This window comes from Lathyrus oleraceus, chromosome 2 (assembly GCF_024323335.1).
Source record: "Lathyrus oleraceus cultivar Zhongwan6 chromosome 2, CAAS_Psat_ZW6_1.0, whole genome shotgun sequence".
Lineage (NCBI taxonomy): Eukaryota > Viridiplantae > Streptophyta > Magnoliopsida > Fabales > Fabaceae > Lathyrus > Lathyrus oleraceus.
In genome coordinates, this window is record NC_066580.1 from 492,394,653 (window position 1) to 492,413,706 (window position 19,054).

The 19,054-nt window shown below is 34.3% G+C and overlaps 2 protein-coding genes and 1 pseudogene across 3 annotated transcripts; all 3 read right to left on the bottom strand.

Moving 5' to 3' along the window:
- Nucleotides 1-1,814: 1,814 nt before the first annotated feature.
- On the bottom strand, nt 1,815-6,718 carry LOC127120960 (KH domain-containing protein At2g38610). Of its 2 annotated transcripts, none has more exons than XM_051051586.1 (7): nt 6,239-6,718; nt 6,074-6,162; nt 4,871-5,022; nt 4,152-4,268; nt 3,913-4,029; nt 3,665-3,808; nt 1,815-2,519 (listed from the first exon to the last, which is right to left on the bottom strand). In XM_051051586.1, exons 1-7 carry the CDS (start codon nt 6,319-6,321, stop codon nt 2,364-2,366), a joined length of 858 nt encoding a protein of 285 aa, XP_050907543.1. In that variant the 5' UTR covers nt 6,322-6,718; the 3' UTR covers nt 1,815-2,363. The 2 variants fall into 2 exon arrangements, with proteins under 2 accessions (XP_050907543.1, XP_050907542.1); XM_051051585.1 differs by having other exon boundaries at nt 4,152-4,271.
- Nucleotides 6,719-13,777: 7,059 nt separating this feature from the next.
- LOC127121594 (uncharacterized) lies at nt 13,778-15,596 on the bottom strand. The gene is made up of 5 exons (XM_051052054.1): nt 15,255-15,596; nt 15,039-15,188; nt 14,816-14,965; nt 14,516-14,686; nt 13,778-14,430 (listed from the first exon to the last, which is right to left on the bottom strand). Exons 1-5 carry the CDS (start codon nt 15,543-15,545, stop codon nt 14,038-14,040), a joined length of 1,155 nt encoding a protein of 384 aa, XP_050908011.1. The 5' UTR covers nt 15,546-15,596; the 3' UTR covers nt 13,778-14,037.
- Nucleotides 15,597-16,217: 621 nt separating this feature from the next.
- Nucleotides 16,218-18,684, bottom strand: LOC127123948 (uncharacterized; annotated as a pseudogene).
- Between the last annotated feature and the right edge of the window lie 370 nt (nt 18,685-19,054).

Below are 19,054 nucleotides of genomic sequence, written 5' to 3' on the forward strand. Positions count from 1 at the left end.
CCAAGTTGCTTAGTTTATTGATTAAGTGGAGGAATCTTGTTTGCATGGAATCCACGAATTCTCCGGGTTCCATATGAAATAGTTTAAATCCCTCTGTAAAGATATTGATTTTAGAATCCTTGACGCCATACGTCCCCTCATAAAGAGTATGGAGAGCTTCCTACATACCTTTAACTCTCTTATGATGTGAAATTGAGTAGAATACTTTCACGCTTAAAGAGGAGATAAGTATGTTAATCTCTTTCAAATTATATGAAGCCTTTTTTGTCTCATCATCCGTATAACCCTTAGGATGGTTAATAATGTTATCCACACCCTTAGAGATATATGATCCCTCGGTGACGATACACCATAGTTTTTTGTCAACCGATAATAATTATGTATATGTTCGCTATCCAATAAGTATAATTTTCACCTTAAAAATAGGGGCTCTATTATACGCTCCCTTAGGGCCGTCATCGTTCGCCATATTCACAACTTTTGGATGTTGATTAGACACAATTAAAAGACCAGCTCTTGATGCTGATTTTTGGATAATAATATGTAAGTATAAAAACGGTCTATAGGGGGTGAATATACCCTTAATAAAAAAATTCAACCGCTTTTTCAAAAATAGAATATCATAGGTTTTTCAAAAGTGCACGCGGAAGGTTTGAAGCGAAAATATGAAAATTATACTTTTATTAAAACTTGATCACATTAATGCTTAATCAATCTACAAAAATCAATTGATGGTTTTATGATGATCCACAAGGTATTCAATTGATTCAGTTGTATATCCCATGAGATGTGTATATAAACAATTCAATATCAATGAATTTTAATCTCAATTGTTTCTCAGAGTTTAATCACCAATTCAGTTTGATTAGGCATCAATTCTAACAAAACCTAACATTATGTAATAAATCACTACCAATTGAATAAATGATAAACTACACTATAATTAAAATACCTAAGCATGCAAATTCTACGAAAATTAAATACAAGAGTAAGGGAGAGATAATACACCAAGATTTATAGTGTTTCATTGTTCATCTTCACTTTGCCTATGTGCACTCTTCAATGGTTTCCCATTGAAACCTGCGTTGTTCTTTTTTATTTTGACAAATATTTCAAGAATTCATAATCTCCAAGGTGAGTTTCAAGAAGCACTCCTAGGAAGGTTACTCTACAAGCAATTTTAACAGAGGCATACGAGGAACTATACTCATTAGTGATATTTTAATTTGTATTTTGATATTAATCTTTTGAGAATTTGTATGGATTTTCATATTTTATGAACATTGATATATGGTTTACCAATATTTTGTTTGACAATTCGATCTTAATAATGAATGGCTAATGTGCATGATATATTGTTGGTATGATTTAAAAATGACTTATAATATATGATTATATGGTTATGTATGATTTATTAATAATGAAAAAAAAAATCAAAGTTATTGTTATGGGGTATAAATATTGTCTTGGGGTTTTTTCGGATTTTGTAATCTATTTTCACCCCATTTATAAACCATATTGGGATGAAATAGAGGCCCAAGTCAATGCATGGATTTTATCCGAAGATTGAAATTTGAATTTGAATAGGATATCCAAAAATTAAAATCCAGACTTTCTTTTTGGAAAAATGGATTATCATATTTTTTTATTGTAAAATAAGTGACATCCAAATTTCAATCTCTAGATATTAGGAAGAAAGAGTATTTTCAAATTTCTATAGAATATGTGATCGTTCCATGCGTGTAATAAGCACCACCCCAATCTAGTACTAGAAATACTGATGGTATCTATTCCTACAAATTCCATGATCAATATATAAAAACAATTAGTATCTATTTCGAGAAAATGCCACACACATGGCATGACATTCATTCATAGTTCCAACTGCAACAAATGCCACACACATGGCATGACATTCATTCATAGTTCCAACTGCAACAAATGCCACACACATGGCATGACATTCATTCATAGTTCCAACTGCAACAAATGCCACACACATGGCATGACATTCATTCATAGTTCCAACTGCAACAAATGCCACACAGATGGGTGCATTATACTATTCGGAAGGAAATACAAACAGCTTCTAACCTTGTAAATCTTTACTTTAATGACCCACTCAGGAGACTCTTGACAAGTCACATGCCAACAAAACTTTGGTCCATTTAGACCTCAAACTTCATCCATCATTTCTATACTCCACAAGAATAAATCCAATACATCGCAACAACCCTATTCATTATTATTTTATCGTTTTCTCCCATTGCTTCCTCTTGTTTAACAACATAAATGCTAGCCACCAATTCTTTCGTAGCTGCATTCCCTGCCTGCAAAACTAAATACCCATCTAACACAACCTTTCATCTACCCGTTTTTGCTCGCTTCATTCCACTTGTTCCACTAGAATTGAACGGAGATACACTTCCGCTTGGCCCAGGACTCTCTTCTCTAGAATTTGAATTCAGCAATGCCAATTCCCGCAGCTGCTGCCTCTTGATGAAGTCCTCTGACTCATCCTGCAAGTTCACATCCCACCCAAAGTTAATAACATATAACGCTTTCCACAACTATGATTATGATATTCAACTCTCGGTGTTCTTCATTTCAACAATAACATGTTTCCATCAGGGAAGATATTGTTGTGCATACTAGACAGCTCAACAAAATTATTTAGATTGCACAAAAATGTTTAAATTAATATATTTACCAAGGATTTTATGTGCTAGCTTAAGATGGGAAATTCGAAAACCGTTATGAGAACAAAGCTTAGCTACAGTGTCATTACATACTATTAGTATTGTTTTCCAATAATAATAGAACATGCTACCCGTATAAAAACAATCACCAAACCCCTCTCTTCCGCATATCTCATTGTACTGTACAAGAACAACAACCGTCGTCGCGTCTTACATCACACACTGTCTGGCTTCCATTACGCAGCAAAACAATCGCTCACCTATTCTTCTCCTCTAACCACTTTCACTGCAACTGTATCTCCTGCCATCCATTTGATTTTAGAAGTTCATCCAGTTTGCCAGCCTAAAGTTGAGACAGAAATTCTGTCTATTGCCCCCTCGATTTGATCCGTTATGATACTATTTCTTCGTTCTTGATTATATTGATTCCTTCTCTTGTTATTTTATTTTGTTTCAGATTTTTTTATTTTTTGTTTCACATGATTTTACTATCATGTCAATACAATCATTTAAGCAACCTCACAACCCGTACGAAGAATGGTATGATTTGGCCAAAGTGGTGACCAGAAGGCTTATATGGGTAGCCAGAGTTAAGAAGGACAAAGATTATTTTAATTTTTGAAGAAAAAACAAGAGTATTATTCTAATCGGGAACAGTAACACCAGTACAGATAGAGTTGTACATAAGTTTTATCGCTTAAAATTTAGGCTGGGAACTTTTGTTCCTGACTTCAATGAATCAAATGATACGACTCAAATACCAAGAATTAAGTAACAAACCTCGAAACCATTAAACATTTTTCTCTTCACATTTGCTTAGGAATTTTAAAGCTTTTAAATATGTTTATGCATCCCTCTATCAGTATCTTAATACCAGTCTTAAAAAACAAAGTGAAGTAGATTAGTAGCCCCCTCAAACAGTCTAAAGTAGAGAGAAGATGAATACTCGGAGTGAAGAAATTTACCACAGGTTTTAGCAATTCTTCTATAATTTCCTGAGCCTGCCTAAGCCTCATGTCAACAATATTAGCAGGTAAATCAGCCTCAATCAATATGTGGAGTGGCTCATTGAGATGCTCATATCCTGGTCTTCCTTTCAATTTTTCTTCCTAAAGATTGATAAAACAACAATCTCAGTTGTCAAACAAAAAATATACATAACCAGATCAATAAAAAAACATCATATAATAAACCTGGAAAGTAATATCATTACCTTGTCTGGATCCTTTATTGATCCCTGTCCTCTAATAAACACCCTGCAACCTGTAGTAGCTTCTACCCGTTTCAGAGAATTTCCTCTAGGTCCCAAAAGTCTTCCAACAAAATTAAACTGATGCAATAAATAGAAATATATTTACATTCGAACCTTAAGTTTTAAGAAAGATAACGGACAGTGGTTTGATCAAGTAAATCATTTTCCATTATTGTACTAGAATTGACATATGAGCTTACATTGGGGTATGTATCAACTGGAATTTCCAAGCGCAAAATCCTTTTAACGGTGTATGAGTTAGGGCTTGCAGGCGCGCCTTGCCAGTCCATTGCCAGCCCAGGAGCTCCACATAATCTCTGCTGTGCAAAATAAAGTAATGTTATCTTGGATGTATAAAAGATCAGGTAGGGTAGAAAAAGAATAAGCTGAAAAAGAAATTTTTTTATTATAAAAAAAGAAAAGAACTAGAATTCTCAAACTAGGTATCCTTTAACCAACAACCATTAAAGTTAAGAAGTTTGATACAAAGTGAGGTGAATAGATCAATATACTAGGGAACAAAGTTTTCTGCGTGTCATGTGGTTTTCTTTCCAGACGGATGAATTGATCAATCAGAATTTCCCCGTCTTTGCATTTACAGTCCTTTCGTCAGCCCACTAGCAGTTTCTATTTTGTTCAGGACTCTTCAACTTCTTGAAATTTTTACTTTCTCAGATTTCCAAATATTATAATCTTTTGAACTGTAATCTCTTGTATGTTTATGTTTTCTTAACTAAAACATATCCTCTTAACATTGTCTAGTTATAGCATACATAGCAATCACTTACGAGTCATTAACTTACATAAAGTGGCACAATCAAATTTGAATGACATGAACATATGATACTAAAACAATGACAAAGCTTAAGTTGGGAATATAAAGTTCAGATGTAAAGACAGGTAACTGAGTAGAAGTCACCTCCTGCTGAAAACTATTCCATCCACCCATCCCTGTCCCAGTGACATTGGACATGAGGTTTGAAGAAGCCATAGGACTAGGGCTTCTGTGGCGCAGTCTGTCTAAGTCACCAAAACCTTGATTGGACAACATTCTAGAAACTCTTACAATTTCTGCAAGCCAAAAACTAGAGTAATGAGAAACATGTATGTATTATTGAAAATAATAAATATGAAAGAGGAGCATATATTATGATATGGAACTGGATCAGATCATATATTATTGACCTTAGGACAACATTTGCAATGAACTTGCCATAGACCTTCTCTCCTAGAAGCGTATAGCCATTTTGTGAAGTCTCTTAAATGGTTTTATATCTCTATGGCTTTGCTTGGGAGTTTAGCAGAGGAATGGAAAGGATGGCTTTGAGAAAAAAGAACAATAGTCCTCCAACTTGAATGGGAAATTTTGTTTTCCTTCATAATACCAAATTCCCCTACCACAGAGGTACTGGATCGGAGGAAGATTTTGGAGGATTTAAAAACATTCTTCAAAATACCAAATTCCCCTACCATAGAGGAACACAAAAAATGTATTGGATGAAGATTTTGGAGGGTTTAAAAAAAATGATTGAAAACCTTTCCATGTTGTTATCATACTCAAAATGTATTGATGATAAAGATTGATTTCTCATTGTCTAGAAAAACAGTCTGAAATAGGGTGAAAGATTTGTGTCTATATTCATCTCCTCTGATACAAAGCCTAACAGAAACATATCAGGTGGTGATGTCCAAAATGAACAGCCTATACAAGGCCTAAGTAACTCTATGCAAGATGTAGTGCAGTCGGTACCAGTGCCCCACATAAGAACTGAAGACCGAGATATTCTAAAAAAGGTTTTTTTAGAAAAGGAGCACACGCACAATTTGGTCCACAACATCAACTTTTAGGACGTCTCAGTAACTACATCTGCAAGCAATAGTCTACGACCAAACGGTATTGGAAGGTGCTAATACCGATACGGAGTGATAAATAACAAATTGTGATTAATTGACAGCGCGATGACAGCAATCAGCGTGACAGAGTGAAATCGCGAAAGGCTTTACGCGAGTCTGCAATGCTTAATGGTGAGAATTGAGGGCATTATAGCGGCAGCAGGATTGTGGTATGGAGAAGTATATATTTGAAATGAAAGGGGAGTATGGATCTGGAAGGAGGAGTAACCTTGATTCAAGAGACGACTGGAGTTGGGAAGAACTTTGATGAAGGGTCCAAGTTTCTGATACTCCGCAAGCAACTCGGAAAGATACTGACTGAAATGAATCAATCAATCAAATAAGAAAGAGTAAATGAAATAAAGATTGATCGTAGAAGAAGAAGATGATATACCTGTCCATGTCTGAAGGTCTAATCTGAGGAGAAGCGGCTCTGACCGGAGAGAAGTTGTTGGGATGATTATACAGCCCGGACATGATGACTACTGTCTCTCCCTACCTACCTACCTAGGTTTAATTCTTACTATATGCTTCAATCGACCAGTAATTTTCTTTTACATCAACTTAAACCATCTTTTTGAATGAATCTCCATATCAATTGTAAAACAAATAGGACACTTCTTAACTCTACATTTTAGACCAATTTAGACCCAAACAAGACTCAATTTCGACCAATTTAGACCAATCACTAATTTTCCTTTACATCAACTTAAATGGAACTCAATACAATCTAAATAAATCTTTTTTTATAATCTTCATCTATTGTAAACACAATTTTGAGTGAATTATATTTCATAGAATAGTAAAAATGCTAGATTTTATGAATAAGTCTAAAGAATAAGATTTGACCCAAACAAGACTCAATTAGGAGTAATGAGTAATTTTCCTATACATTAACTAAATGGAACTTAATCATATCTAAAAAAATCTTTTTTTATAATCTCTTTCAATTATAAAAAAAGAGTTGAGTGAATTTTGAAAAGAACGGTTCTCAATATAGTAAAAGCGATTGATTTAATGAATCAAGTTAAAAAATGAGATTTTAGCCAAACAAGATCCAATTTGGACCAATCAAATAATTTTCTTTTACATCAACTTAAATGGACAATTGCATGAATTTTCTTTTACATCAAACAAGATCCAAATTGTAAAATAAATGTGGTACGAGAAAGAGATATGAATGAAGTTTAAAGAAAAAGATTTGACCCAAGGACAACTAGTACAATACAAGAGAAGTTACGGCTTACACATATTGAATTATAATTCTTTTTGTCGAAGCAGGTTGCTCTACAGAGATAAGGAAGTGTCGATTTACCTAGTATATTGAATTGTATTAATGTGTCGAAGTGTCGAAGTATGTTGCTTCACACAGGATTTTGACTTAGGCCTATTTTAGTAGTGTTATATATTTTGAACTTTTATAGTTTTGGGCTTTGACTTAGAGAGTAAGTTAACCTAAATCTATAAATAGAGGGAGTAACCCTTATTCTTTTAATAGAGAAGTCATGACATTGTATTCACAGAATTTTGCAGTTGCAAAGTGAATAAAGAAGTTTTCCACAGGTTGTGGACAGAGAGAAAATCTGCAGAGAATATTCTTCTTCTTCTCCATCGTTATTTCTTTTCTTTCTCAGCTGTTCTTCACTTTTTTCATTGTTATTGCGTGGTTGATAACAATCTTGTTCATCAAGATTGATAGAAATTCTTCATAGGTTGTGGTGGATTTCCAACATCTGGTATCTAGAGCTCCGGTTTAAGCGATTCGTGGGAAGAAAATCATGATGGCAATGAATAATCCAAACGGGCATTTTTCAACAAATCTTCCGATTCTAAAGAACAATAGTTATGATAATTGGTGCAAGTAGATAAAGGTTGTGTTACGTTATCAAGATCTTTGGGATCTTGTGAAGAAATGAGTAACAACGCTTGCAGAAAACGCGACGGGTCAAGAAAGGGTTGCACATAAAGAATTGAAAAAGAAAGATTATAAAACTCTCTTTGTGATCTATCAATGTGTTGATTCAAATAACTTTGAAAAGGTTAGTGATGTAGAGTCAGCGAAAGAAGCATGGGAAATTCTGGGGAAGTCGTTTGGAGGCGGGGAGAAGGTGAAAGAGGTGAAATTACAAACTCACAAAAGGACGTATGAATTGCTTCAGATGGAAGACAATGAAAGCATAATTGATTTCTTCACTAAGGTTACGAAACCGGTGAATCAAATTAAGGTATATGGAGAAGTCTTGACATCAAGATCTGTTGTTGGAAAGATCTTGAGGTCGTTGACTCCGAATTTCGACCACGTGGTAGTAGCCATCGAAGAGCCGAAAGATTTATCAAAACTGACAAAGGAAGAGCTTCAAGAGACGCTTGAATCTCATGAACAAAGAATGACTGGAAGAGCTGCAGGAAAGTCGAAGAGTGACATGGCTTTGTAGGCGCAATCAACAAAAGAAAGGAAAGGAAAAGGAAGTTGAAATGGCAACAAAGGCAAAGGAGGCTACAACAATTCGACTGGTCGAAATCAACAAAAAAGAATTGGTCGAATCAGAGAAAACCCTGGAACCAAAGCAACTAAAGAGGTGGTGTTGCAGGTAGAGGAAGAGGTGGTGGTCAAAAGTCAGACAAGAGTCACATTCAGTGTTACAATTTTCAAAAGCATGGTCATTATTCTAGTGATTGTCCAAAAAAGTAGAAGAATCAAGAAACTTATACAAAGCTGGAAAAACATGAAGAAGAAAAGATGTTGTTGATGGTTACAATGAGAGATGAAGAGAGATTCAAGGACCAGTGGTACTTGGATTCAGGATGCTCATCACAGATGTCTGGAAGGAAATATTGATTTGTCAACATAACTCCCTCAATGAAGAACATGGTGAAATTTGCAAATGACAATACTCTAGCAGCTGAAGATGTTGATGATGTTATGATTATGAGGAAAGATGGCAAGAGGTCAGTAATTTCAAATTTGTTGTACATACCAGGCATGAAGAGAAATTTGCTCAGCATGGGGCAGTTACTCGAAAAGAACTACAAGATGTTGATAGAAGAGAAGATGATGAGAGTCATCGACTCAAATGGAAGATTGATCTTGAAGGCTTCAATGTCTCAAAATAAAACATTCAAGTTTGAGTTTAACGTGATGGAGCATAAGTGTCTTGCAACAACAACCAACAAAGATGAATGTATATGGCATTATAGACTTGGACATCTCAATTTCAAAGACATCAGAGATTTGAAGAGAAGAAATATGGTTTCAAGATTACCAAAAATCGACATTTCAAACGAAGTGTGTGAAGAACGTGTGCAGGCGAAGCAACACAAGAACAACTTCAGTAAGGATGCAGGAAGCAGGTCGAAGGAAATTCTAGAAGTCATATACTCTGATGTATGTGGTCCTATCTAGGTGGATTCCATTGGAGGTAACAAATACTTTATTACATTCATAGATGATTTCATTCGAAAACTGTGGGTTTACCTGATCAAGAAGAAAAGTGAATTAATCGAGGTATTTGCCAAGTTTAAATCTATGGTCGAAAGACAAAGCGGTCAAAAGATCAAGATTCTGAGGACTAATGGTGGTGGAGAATATGGCTTGAAAGACTTCGATACATTATATGTGAAAGAAGGGATTGTGCATGAGGTGGTGCCACCCTACACTCCACAACAGAATGGAGTCGCAAAAAGGAAAAATAGAACCATCATGAATATGATGAGAAGTATGTTGAAAGACAGGAATCTACCCAAAGAATTATGAGGATAAGTTGTGTCGACTGTAACATATATCCTGAACAGATGTTCGGCGAAAAAGCTACAAGGAATCATGTTAGAAGAATGTTGGTCTAGTGTCAATCCTAGCTTGAGCCATATGAAGGTATTTGGATCTATAGCACATAGACATGTGTCAGATCAGTTGAGAAGAAAACTTGATGACAAGTCAAGTCAGATGATCCTGATAGGATATCATTCAACTAAAGAATACAAGTTGTTCGATCCAGTGAACAAGCAAGTGGTCATTAGCAGGGATGTGATCATAGATGACCTTAAGTAATGGGATTGGACTGAGAATGTTAAGAAGGATTCAGTGAGAATCTTATGTGATGAACCAGCTAGTGAAGTCGAAAGATAAGTTCGACAAGAAGTCAGAGGGGAAGCAGGCTCAAGTAGGCCTTAAAGAACAAGACGCATGCCTTCAAGGTTGCAAGAATGTGTGATTACATCAGATGATATGGTCAATGAATAAGGTTAGCTGGTACACTATGCTTTCTACGCAGATGTCGAACCATTCAATGCAGCTGAGGCATTGAAAGATTCGAAGTGGGCGAAAGCAATGAGTGAAGAACTGAAGTCAATCGAAGTCAACAACACTTGGCAACTTTTAGAATTGCCCCAAGAAAAGAAGGAAATAGATGTGAAGTGGGTATACAAGGTGAAGTTGAATCCCAAAGGAGAAGTGACTTGACACAAGGCGAGACTTTGGGCGAAAGGATTTCTTCAGAAAGAAGGAATCGACTTCGACGAAGTTTTTGCACCTGTTGCGAGGACCAAAACAATCAAGTTGGTTGTTGGTCTAGCAAACATGAACAACTGACAAATGTTTCATATGGATGTGAAATGTGCATTTCTAAATGGCCCCTTAGAAGAAGAATTTTATATTGCACAACCAGCTGAGCTTGTGAAACAATGCGAAGAAAGAAAGGTGTACAAGTTGCCTAAAGCCCTGTACAGACTTAAACAAGCTCCAAGAGCTTGGAACAAGAATATAGATGGATTTATAAGGGAGAAGGAATTTGCAAAGTGCAAAACTGAACATGGAGTATATGTAAGAAGAAGAAAGAGTGAATTGCTTATACTATATCTCTCTGTCGATGACTTGTTGATAACAGGTAGCTGCAAGAAGGAGATCGAAGACTTCAAAAGTGATCTCAACAAGGAATTCGAAATGTCAGATCTGGGTGACATTTCATATTTCCTTGGCATCAAATTCTATAAGAGTGGTAGAGGTTTGATGATACATCAAAGAAGGTATGCAGGCGAAATACTCAAGATATTTGAGATGCAAGATTGCAACCTAACTTTGACTCCAACTGAGCCCAAATTACAATTGGCGAAAGATTCAAATGAAGATGATGTCGACCCAACCCAATATAGAATACTTATTGGGTCACTTTGATACCTTTGTCACACAAGACCTAACTTAGCATACAGTGTAGGTATGGTGAGTGGATTCATGCAGAAGCCAAAGGTATCACATCTAGCAGCAGCAAAGAGGATATTGAGGTATCTGAAAGGAACTCTCGACTATGGCATTTTGTTTCCTACAACTGATGAAGGAAAAGAATGCAAACTAGTGGGATACACCAACTCAAATTGGTGTAGTAATGTTTAGGATCGAAAATATACAGTTGACTATGTGTTTATGTTAGGTGGTGCACCAGTTGCTTGGAGTTCGAGAAAGGAGTCAGTAGTGGCATTATCGTCGTGCGAAGTAGAATACATAGTTGTTTCCCTTTGTTCATGTCAAGCAACATGGATGGTGAATCTGGTCGAAGAGATACCAACGAAGAGTCATGGAGAATTACCATAAGGATCGACAACATGTCAGCTATCAATCTAGCGAAGAATCCGATAGCACATGGTCGAAGCAAGCACACCGAAATGAGGTTCCATTATCTTCGAGAGCAGGTAATGGATGGGAAGATGAGTTTGGAATAAATTGAACTGAGAATAAGATTGCAGACATCATGACAAAGAGAGTACAGGTCGAAGTGCTCAGAAGACTAAGAGCTATAATGAATGTGGATAACTTATACACAATGAATTAGATGGTGTATTGGATTGTAATTCCTTGTGTCGAAGCAGGTTACTCGACAGAAGTAAGGAAGTATCGAAACACCTAGTGTGTTGAGTTGTATTGGTGTGTCAAAGTGTCGAAGCATGTTACTTTACACAGGATTTCGACTTAGGCCTATTTTAGTAGTGTTATCTAATTTGGGCTTTTATAGTTTTAGGTTTTGACTTAGGGAGTAAGTTAACCTAAATCTATAAATAGAGGAAGTAACCCTTATTATTATAATAGAGAAGTCATAACATTGTATTCATAGAATTTTGCAATTGCAAAGTGAATAAAGAAGTTATCCACAGGTTGTGGACAGAGAGAAACTCTGTCGAGAATATTCTTCTTCTTCTCCATCGTTCTTTCTTTTCTTTCTCAATTATTCTTCTCTTTTTTCATTGTTATTGCTTGTTGATAACAATCATGTTCATCAAGATTGATAGAAATTATTCATAGGTTGTGGTGGATTTCCAACAACACATACCTAATCTTTTTTACTTTTGTATTGTGAGTGAGAGATTCATCCGCATGACTGTCACTAAACTCCCAAACACTCTCAACTATGTATCCTTCATGCACACCATCTCAACTTTTAACGCTATCAAATCACTCATTCATCTTCCTATGATAACTTCTCACGACATAAATTCAACATTTTTTAAACAAATATGTATTATTTAATAATATAATTATTTTATTTTTCAAATATTTAATGTACAGTTTTTAAAGGATTCTTAACTTTTATCATTACAACACAACTTACAAGATTTGACCCAAAGAAGACTTGTACAATACAAGAAAAATTACAACTTACAGATACCTAATCTCTTTAACTTTTGTATGGTGAGTGAGCGATTCGTCCGCGTGGCTGTCAGTAAACTCTCAAACACTCTCAACTACATGTCCTTCATGCACACCATCTTAACTTTTAACGCTAACCAATCACTCATGCTAACTTCTAATGACATAAATTCAATAATTTTTAAATAAATACTTATTATTTAATAATATAATTATTTTGTTTTCCAAATATATAATATACCGTCTTTAAGGGATTCTTAAATTTTACCATATTAAAACACAACTTACAAGATTTGACTCAAACACGACTATTACAATACAAGAAAAGTTACGATTTATAGACACCCAATCTCACTTACTTTTGTATGGTGAGTGAGTGATTCATCTGCGTGACCGTCACTAAACTTCCAAACACTCTCAACTATGTGTCCTTCATGCACACCATCTCAACTTTTAATGCTAATCAGTCACTCATTTATCTTTATACTATTTTCTCATGACGTAAATTTAACAATTTTTAAATAAATACTTATCATTTAATATAGTTATTTTAGTTTTCAAATATTTAATGTAAAGTCTTTAAGGAATTCTTAACTTTTACCATTACAACACAACTTACAAGATTTGACCCAAACAAGAGTAGTAAAATACAAGAAAAGTTATGACTTACACACATCCAAACTCTTTTACTTTTGTATGGTGAGTGGATGATTCATCTGCATACATAACTGTCACTAAATTCCCAAACACTCTCATCTACATGTCCTTCATGCACACCATCTCAACTTTTAACACTAACCAATCAGACATTCATCTTCCTATGCTAACTTCTCACGACATAAATTCAACCATTTTTAAATAAATACTTTATTTCTAATTTATTGAAATCCCACGGAGATTTAAACCATTGTATGACACTATAAGATGAGAATAACTTGGTATTCTCAGTGTCATAGTTAAAAAGGTGTATGGCTTTGAGGATTTTGACAATATGTGAAGAAGCTCTTTGATCCTATGTATGTATTGAGTGATAAAACCAAAGAAATTGTTAACATATATTTGTATCCTTGTCCAAACTTGAACCTTAACCTCCAACTCTCAGTTATTTCAAGCCATAGTGACTAGTTGGAGTTTAGTCAATGCTTTAGGTGGAAGGATATGGGAAGTTACCTTAGCCAGTACACTGTTCTCATCCTCAATAAAACATTTCTACTTAATCATGAGCAGGCCAAGAAGTAAGTGAAGAACCATGAATGGATTGAGAATCCAAGCAGTGGAAACCATCATGAATCCGAAGAGTAAAAATAAAATTAGGTGATATAATAATGAACAATTTTCCAATTAATTAACAAGTGTACATAGTTGGTCGGGAAAACAAGACGGATGAGTAATCCACCTATTTTCCCTTTAGTTTGATATGTATTTATAACAGAGAAGAAAACATGTATATTTCAACAATGCATGCATGCATTGATTATGTATTTCAGTAGTATCAAAAATATGTCTAATTAGGCTAATCTATATTAATGAAAAGGATGGCTTGATTTGCATGTTGATCCTTAATTAGAAACCGAGGGTGGGCTACTAGGAGTAGAAGTAGCTTCATCTTGTGATGATGATGATGATGTATTCTGATCATCGTGTTGTTGTTGTTGTTGCTGCTGCTGCTGTTGTGCTGGTGGTGGTACATCAAACATTGACTTTGAGTTCATGGACAGACCTGATAATTGAGAGCGTGGAGACAACATTTGAGGTCCATAAGTGGTATCTATGGGTCCATAAAGCTCCGAGTCATCATCTTCCATATCTTCGTCGAAATGCACCACATCTTGCATAGTCAGTTGATGGTATTCCACAATTTCTCGTAGAAAACGGTTCTCACGAGAGTTCACTTCATTCTCGCTAGCCAATCGAGCCTTCTCAGCAAGAAGTGTCTCCAGTTGAAGACGAATCTATTTACACATACAAAATCCATCAACATTCATTCATTTAGTAGGTTCTACTCGCTACACTATAGATTAATTAGTATACACATACCAGATCATCATCTGCACGATTCTGTCCCTTCTCGCGACCTTCCTTGTCACGAAGTAGTTTATTTTCTTCTTCTAGTTGAGAACATCGTGCTTTGGCAAAAGCCAAGTCCGCTTTGACCGTCTTAAGCTCTCGCAGAAGTAACTTTGCTTTCGCAGCCGTTGCCATTGCCACCTATCATGTTAACAAACATGTTGAGCATTCAAAAAGTAAATAGAAAAATGATCTCAATATGTTCTTAAATGTTTGATTATGTAAATAAGTATCTTCACAATTTAATGACATAGTTAGTTGGCACCTTACGTCGCGAGATGCCTTGAGTTGTGTTTCGTGGATAGATTGAGGATTGGCGGTCTCAAGTGTCTGCTTGAATTGTTGTTTGCGTGGATTCCACGTTAATTGATTGACATCTTCGCATCCTTTAAGGTTACTCTCACCAATTTTTCCAATATCCTGAAGAAATTATAAATATTTAAGAGAAAAAAGAAGCCTGTATGGAATGCATTTGATGAATGAATGAATGGACCTGAGAATTAAAAGAGTGTGATCTGATTTTATGGATGTGATGATCAGGAGTTTGTGCGGGTGGATTATCGTCGTCCAAAATATCTTTAGCTTTCTGTGCGAGGACGCCCCAGAAACCAGCTTTAGAAGCATCGGTATAAGAATCACAACTCTGCATAGGTAAATTGTATGATTGAGAGAGAAGAGAGAAGGAAATGAATAAAGAAAAGAGAAGAACCTTGGATCTGGTATGATTTTCATGATGAATAATAGGTATAGAAGAATTGGCAATAGCAAAGGAATGAGAGGGATCGCGACGAGTGGCGGAAGCTTTGATGGCTTGAGCAGCAAGGGAATTATTAAAGGATGGAGTAGCTAAGGAATTGTGAATAGAGGAGGAAAGTGGAGGAGCACTCATTGAACCATCATTTATATTATGATGAGCTTGTAATAAGTCATTTCTATTCACGTTAATGTCTTCCTTGAAGGTGGAACTCCGAGATACAACCTGTCTTCTCCTGTATGCCATTATTATTATTACCTCTCTACAAACATCTTTCACATTCAACTAATTTCAACTCTTTTCATTTTTTTCGAATAAAACTAAATAACCAAATTAACATTTAACACACAAGTGGATGGTGTTTAGGATTCATACCCATTATTAGCCCCCATCCTTTTCTTCTCCCTTAATTAATTAACTTTACTATATGTATTTCTACAATTCCACTTCCATCAAAAGTGGATATATTCTATAAGATTAACTTAACTTCAAAACAATTTAAATACAAATATTAAATTGACACAAAAGATTACATGTTTATGTTCTTTATATGTTAGTATTAAGTAAAAAAAAAGATAAATTAAATAAAATAATTTTTTTTAAAAACTTAGCTAACCATCACGGAATACTCTTTTGCATAATCTCCATTAAAGTTAAACTCACATTTAATTAAAAAATTTAAATAAGATTTCTTTAACAAATGCTTAGTACACATGTATAAGAATTCATAATAGAGATTATGATGGTTGGGACAACTTTGACTTTATTGATAATAAAAAAAATTCTTCTAAAATGACTTTTAATTTAAAATGAATGTAGTAATATTGATAATGACGTTGACGAAATAGATGACTACAAATCAAAACTCATTTGAAAAAAAACTGGCCTTTCTTATTAATAAGAGCTTGTACTGTTTAGAGAATAGGATTCCATCTGACCAAGACTTGTCTTCAAATATGGAAGCAGATTGCACAACTTGGTTTGATTATTAAGTCCTCAGGACTTTAAATGAGCAACATGTCTCATTTGTTGAACATTGCACTATTGTATTTTCACATTCTGAACTTGACATGTATCTTGATTTGACACTGATACTTGTTCTTTGGACCCATAACTATAGAGATTGAAATACTCTATATATTTAGTTGAATAGCCAGAATTAGAACTTTCACCATAAATCTCCATATTAGTTTTTCCCTTGGGATTTTGAGACAATGACATAGAAGAGGCAGTGCGGATTTCACATCCAAGTAATTTCCTTTTAGCTATTTGTTGGGCAGTGGGTCCTAAATCTTTACAAAATAACATCAAACTATCTTTGTACCCATTCTCTTCTTCACTAACCTATACAAACACACAATATAACCATATCATCAACCAAAACCATAATTTATGCTTTTTGTAAAATAGCCACAATGACAGAAAAACAGACTCACCTGTTCAAGAAACTTTACTTTATCATCGTATATACTTGAAAATATTGGCTTGTATTTGTCCTGGGGAAATTTTCTATAAGTAGAACGTCTATCAAAACTAATAGATTTATATCTGCGATTTTCTTTGATACCTAGTAAATTTAAAATGTGTAAGTCATGAGAATTTCACATTTTCTTCATTAAGACCAAATTGTTATGAGGATGGTTTTCTTTAGCAATAACAAACTTTGCAATTGAATTTCACTAAGCTTAGGATGAAAACTATTCATAAGAATAAGTGCAAGATTGACTTGTAGAATATCAAATTTAGGAGCTATGCAAACACACATCAAACATTACCAAATATCATAATTAATTTCAACACAAAATAGGATGCAACAGTCTTAATTTATTTATATGTTTCCTCTTACCTGTACCAACTTCTACATCTATAGCATGATTATGTTTAGAGGTGTCATGAAAATTTATCTTGACGCTTTTTCGACTTGATGTACCGTGGGAAGAGCCTGATACATTATTCGAGTGCACACCAACTGTTCTTTCATTTACTCGACTCACTTCCGAGAACTCAATTTGAAACTTGCTAGGATTGATTCTCAATACCTCAAACACTTTATTAGCTAACTCACTTATAGCTCGAGCCTACAAATTGATATAATACATGTATAAATAGTTTAATCAAAATAAATAAATATTTGATAGTGAAATTTGGTGTCATGTTGTTCACAAACGTTCTATGTCATACCTGTCTGAAGTATATGGTACTAGAAGAATTAAATTCCATTGCATTGTTGAATATCAAAAAAACATCATGCTGCATAATAGTTCAAATTCCAAGTATTAGATGACAAAAATTAAACCATAATAACACTTTATGCATACACATGTTAGGATTACTACTAAAAGTAATACAGTAATATATTAAAAAAGGAGACAATCATTTATGAAAAATCAAGGTTGTAAACCTCAAATTCTTCTAAAGTCTTATACATTCCCTCATGTAGTTTAGCTCTCATTGTGCCAAAATCCATAGGTTCCTCGATGATTGAATAGTAATCCTTAACCTTTCCAAAAATTCCACCACAAGTGAGTTATAAGAAATATTTCATGAAATATCTATAACATACTATAAGTAATTAAGATCACTCACCTCGTCTGGATCGACTGGTTCAGCAAATATTTCGTAAATGTCTCTCCTATATTATATATATATTTATATTTTATGAGTTTCAAATTTAATCAACCAAGGTACAAAATATATTGATTAAATAGTAACAAGCCTCCAAACAATCCAACAGACTGAAACAAAAATAATTATGAAGCAAAAAATTGAAAATATCAATATAAGTTATTTTATCAATGACATATAAAATTTAAAGCTAATAAACACCTTTGTAAAGTGTCAACGACAAGTTCAAGTACTTGTTTCTCTGGCAAAATAGTTGATGGTTGATCTGATACATGCAAGTGAAATAAATCAAATGCATTATCAAGTTTATAACAATACATGAAAATTTATAATTTGAAGCGATACAAAGTATAGAAAAATGAAGTTCGCTAACCATTAGTATTTTTCTTTCTGTCATCTTCACGTTTCACACTCTGCATATAATTATATAAATGGCATAAATTAAGTATCATGTTAAATAATTAAGTAAAACCAATCTAAGACATGAAAGAAAATTGTTATAAGTATATATGGATAAGGTTAACAAACTTAACATGATTTGATGACGTTGTGAGATGTTGAGGTGACCTTAATTTTGTCTTCTTTTTGTCTCTGGCACGAAATGCATGACTCTTCATCATGCAAGATATACGTGGACTCCTCCTTGTTTCCCCTTCTTTTTGCAAATTTCTATCACACAAATCAAATTATTAGTATAAGCGATAATTCACTCGAAGATTTAAGATTGAACATTAGCTTAAATCAACCTCGATATAGTCATTGTGGATTAGCATGCAAAGACTTCAAATAATGTACAAATATTTTTAAATATATAGAAATAGTCATTTTTACAAGGTAAGGTATAATTTTTATTGCATTTGGGAAATATCAAAATGCTTAACTATGTATAAGTATTGAAAAGGTAGAGTTATGTCAATTAATGAGTAATAACATGATCATGATCTTGCAATAATGCTTATGGGTCACCAGATCAAAGATTTTTCTTTTAAAATTTTGTTTCAACTAAGAAGTAAAATAATATTATAATCAAAAGAAGAAAATATTGGGACAAATTTGTCACCAAATCAACTTGTTGAACTTAAATACCAATGATACACTTCCCACACATACAAAAATGTTCTCCTTATTAT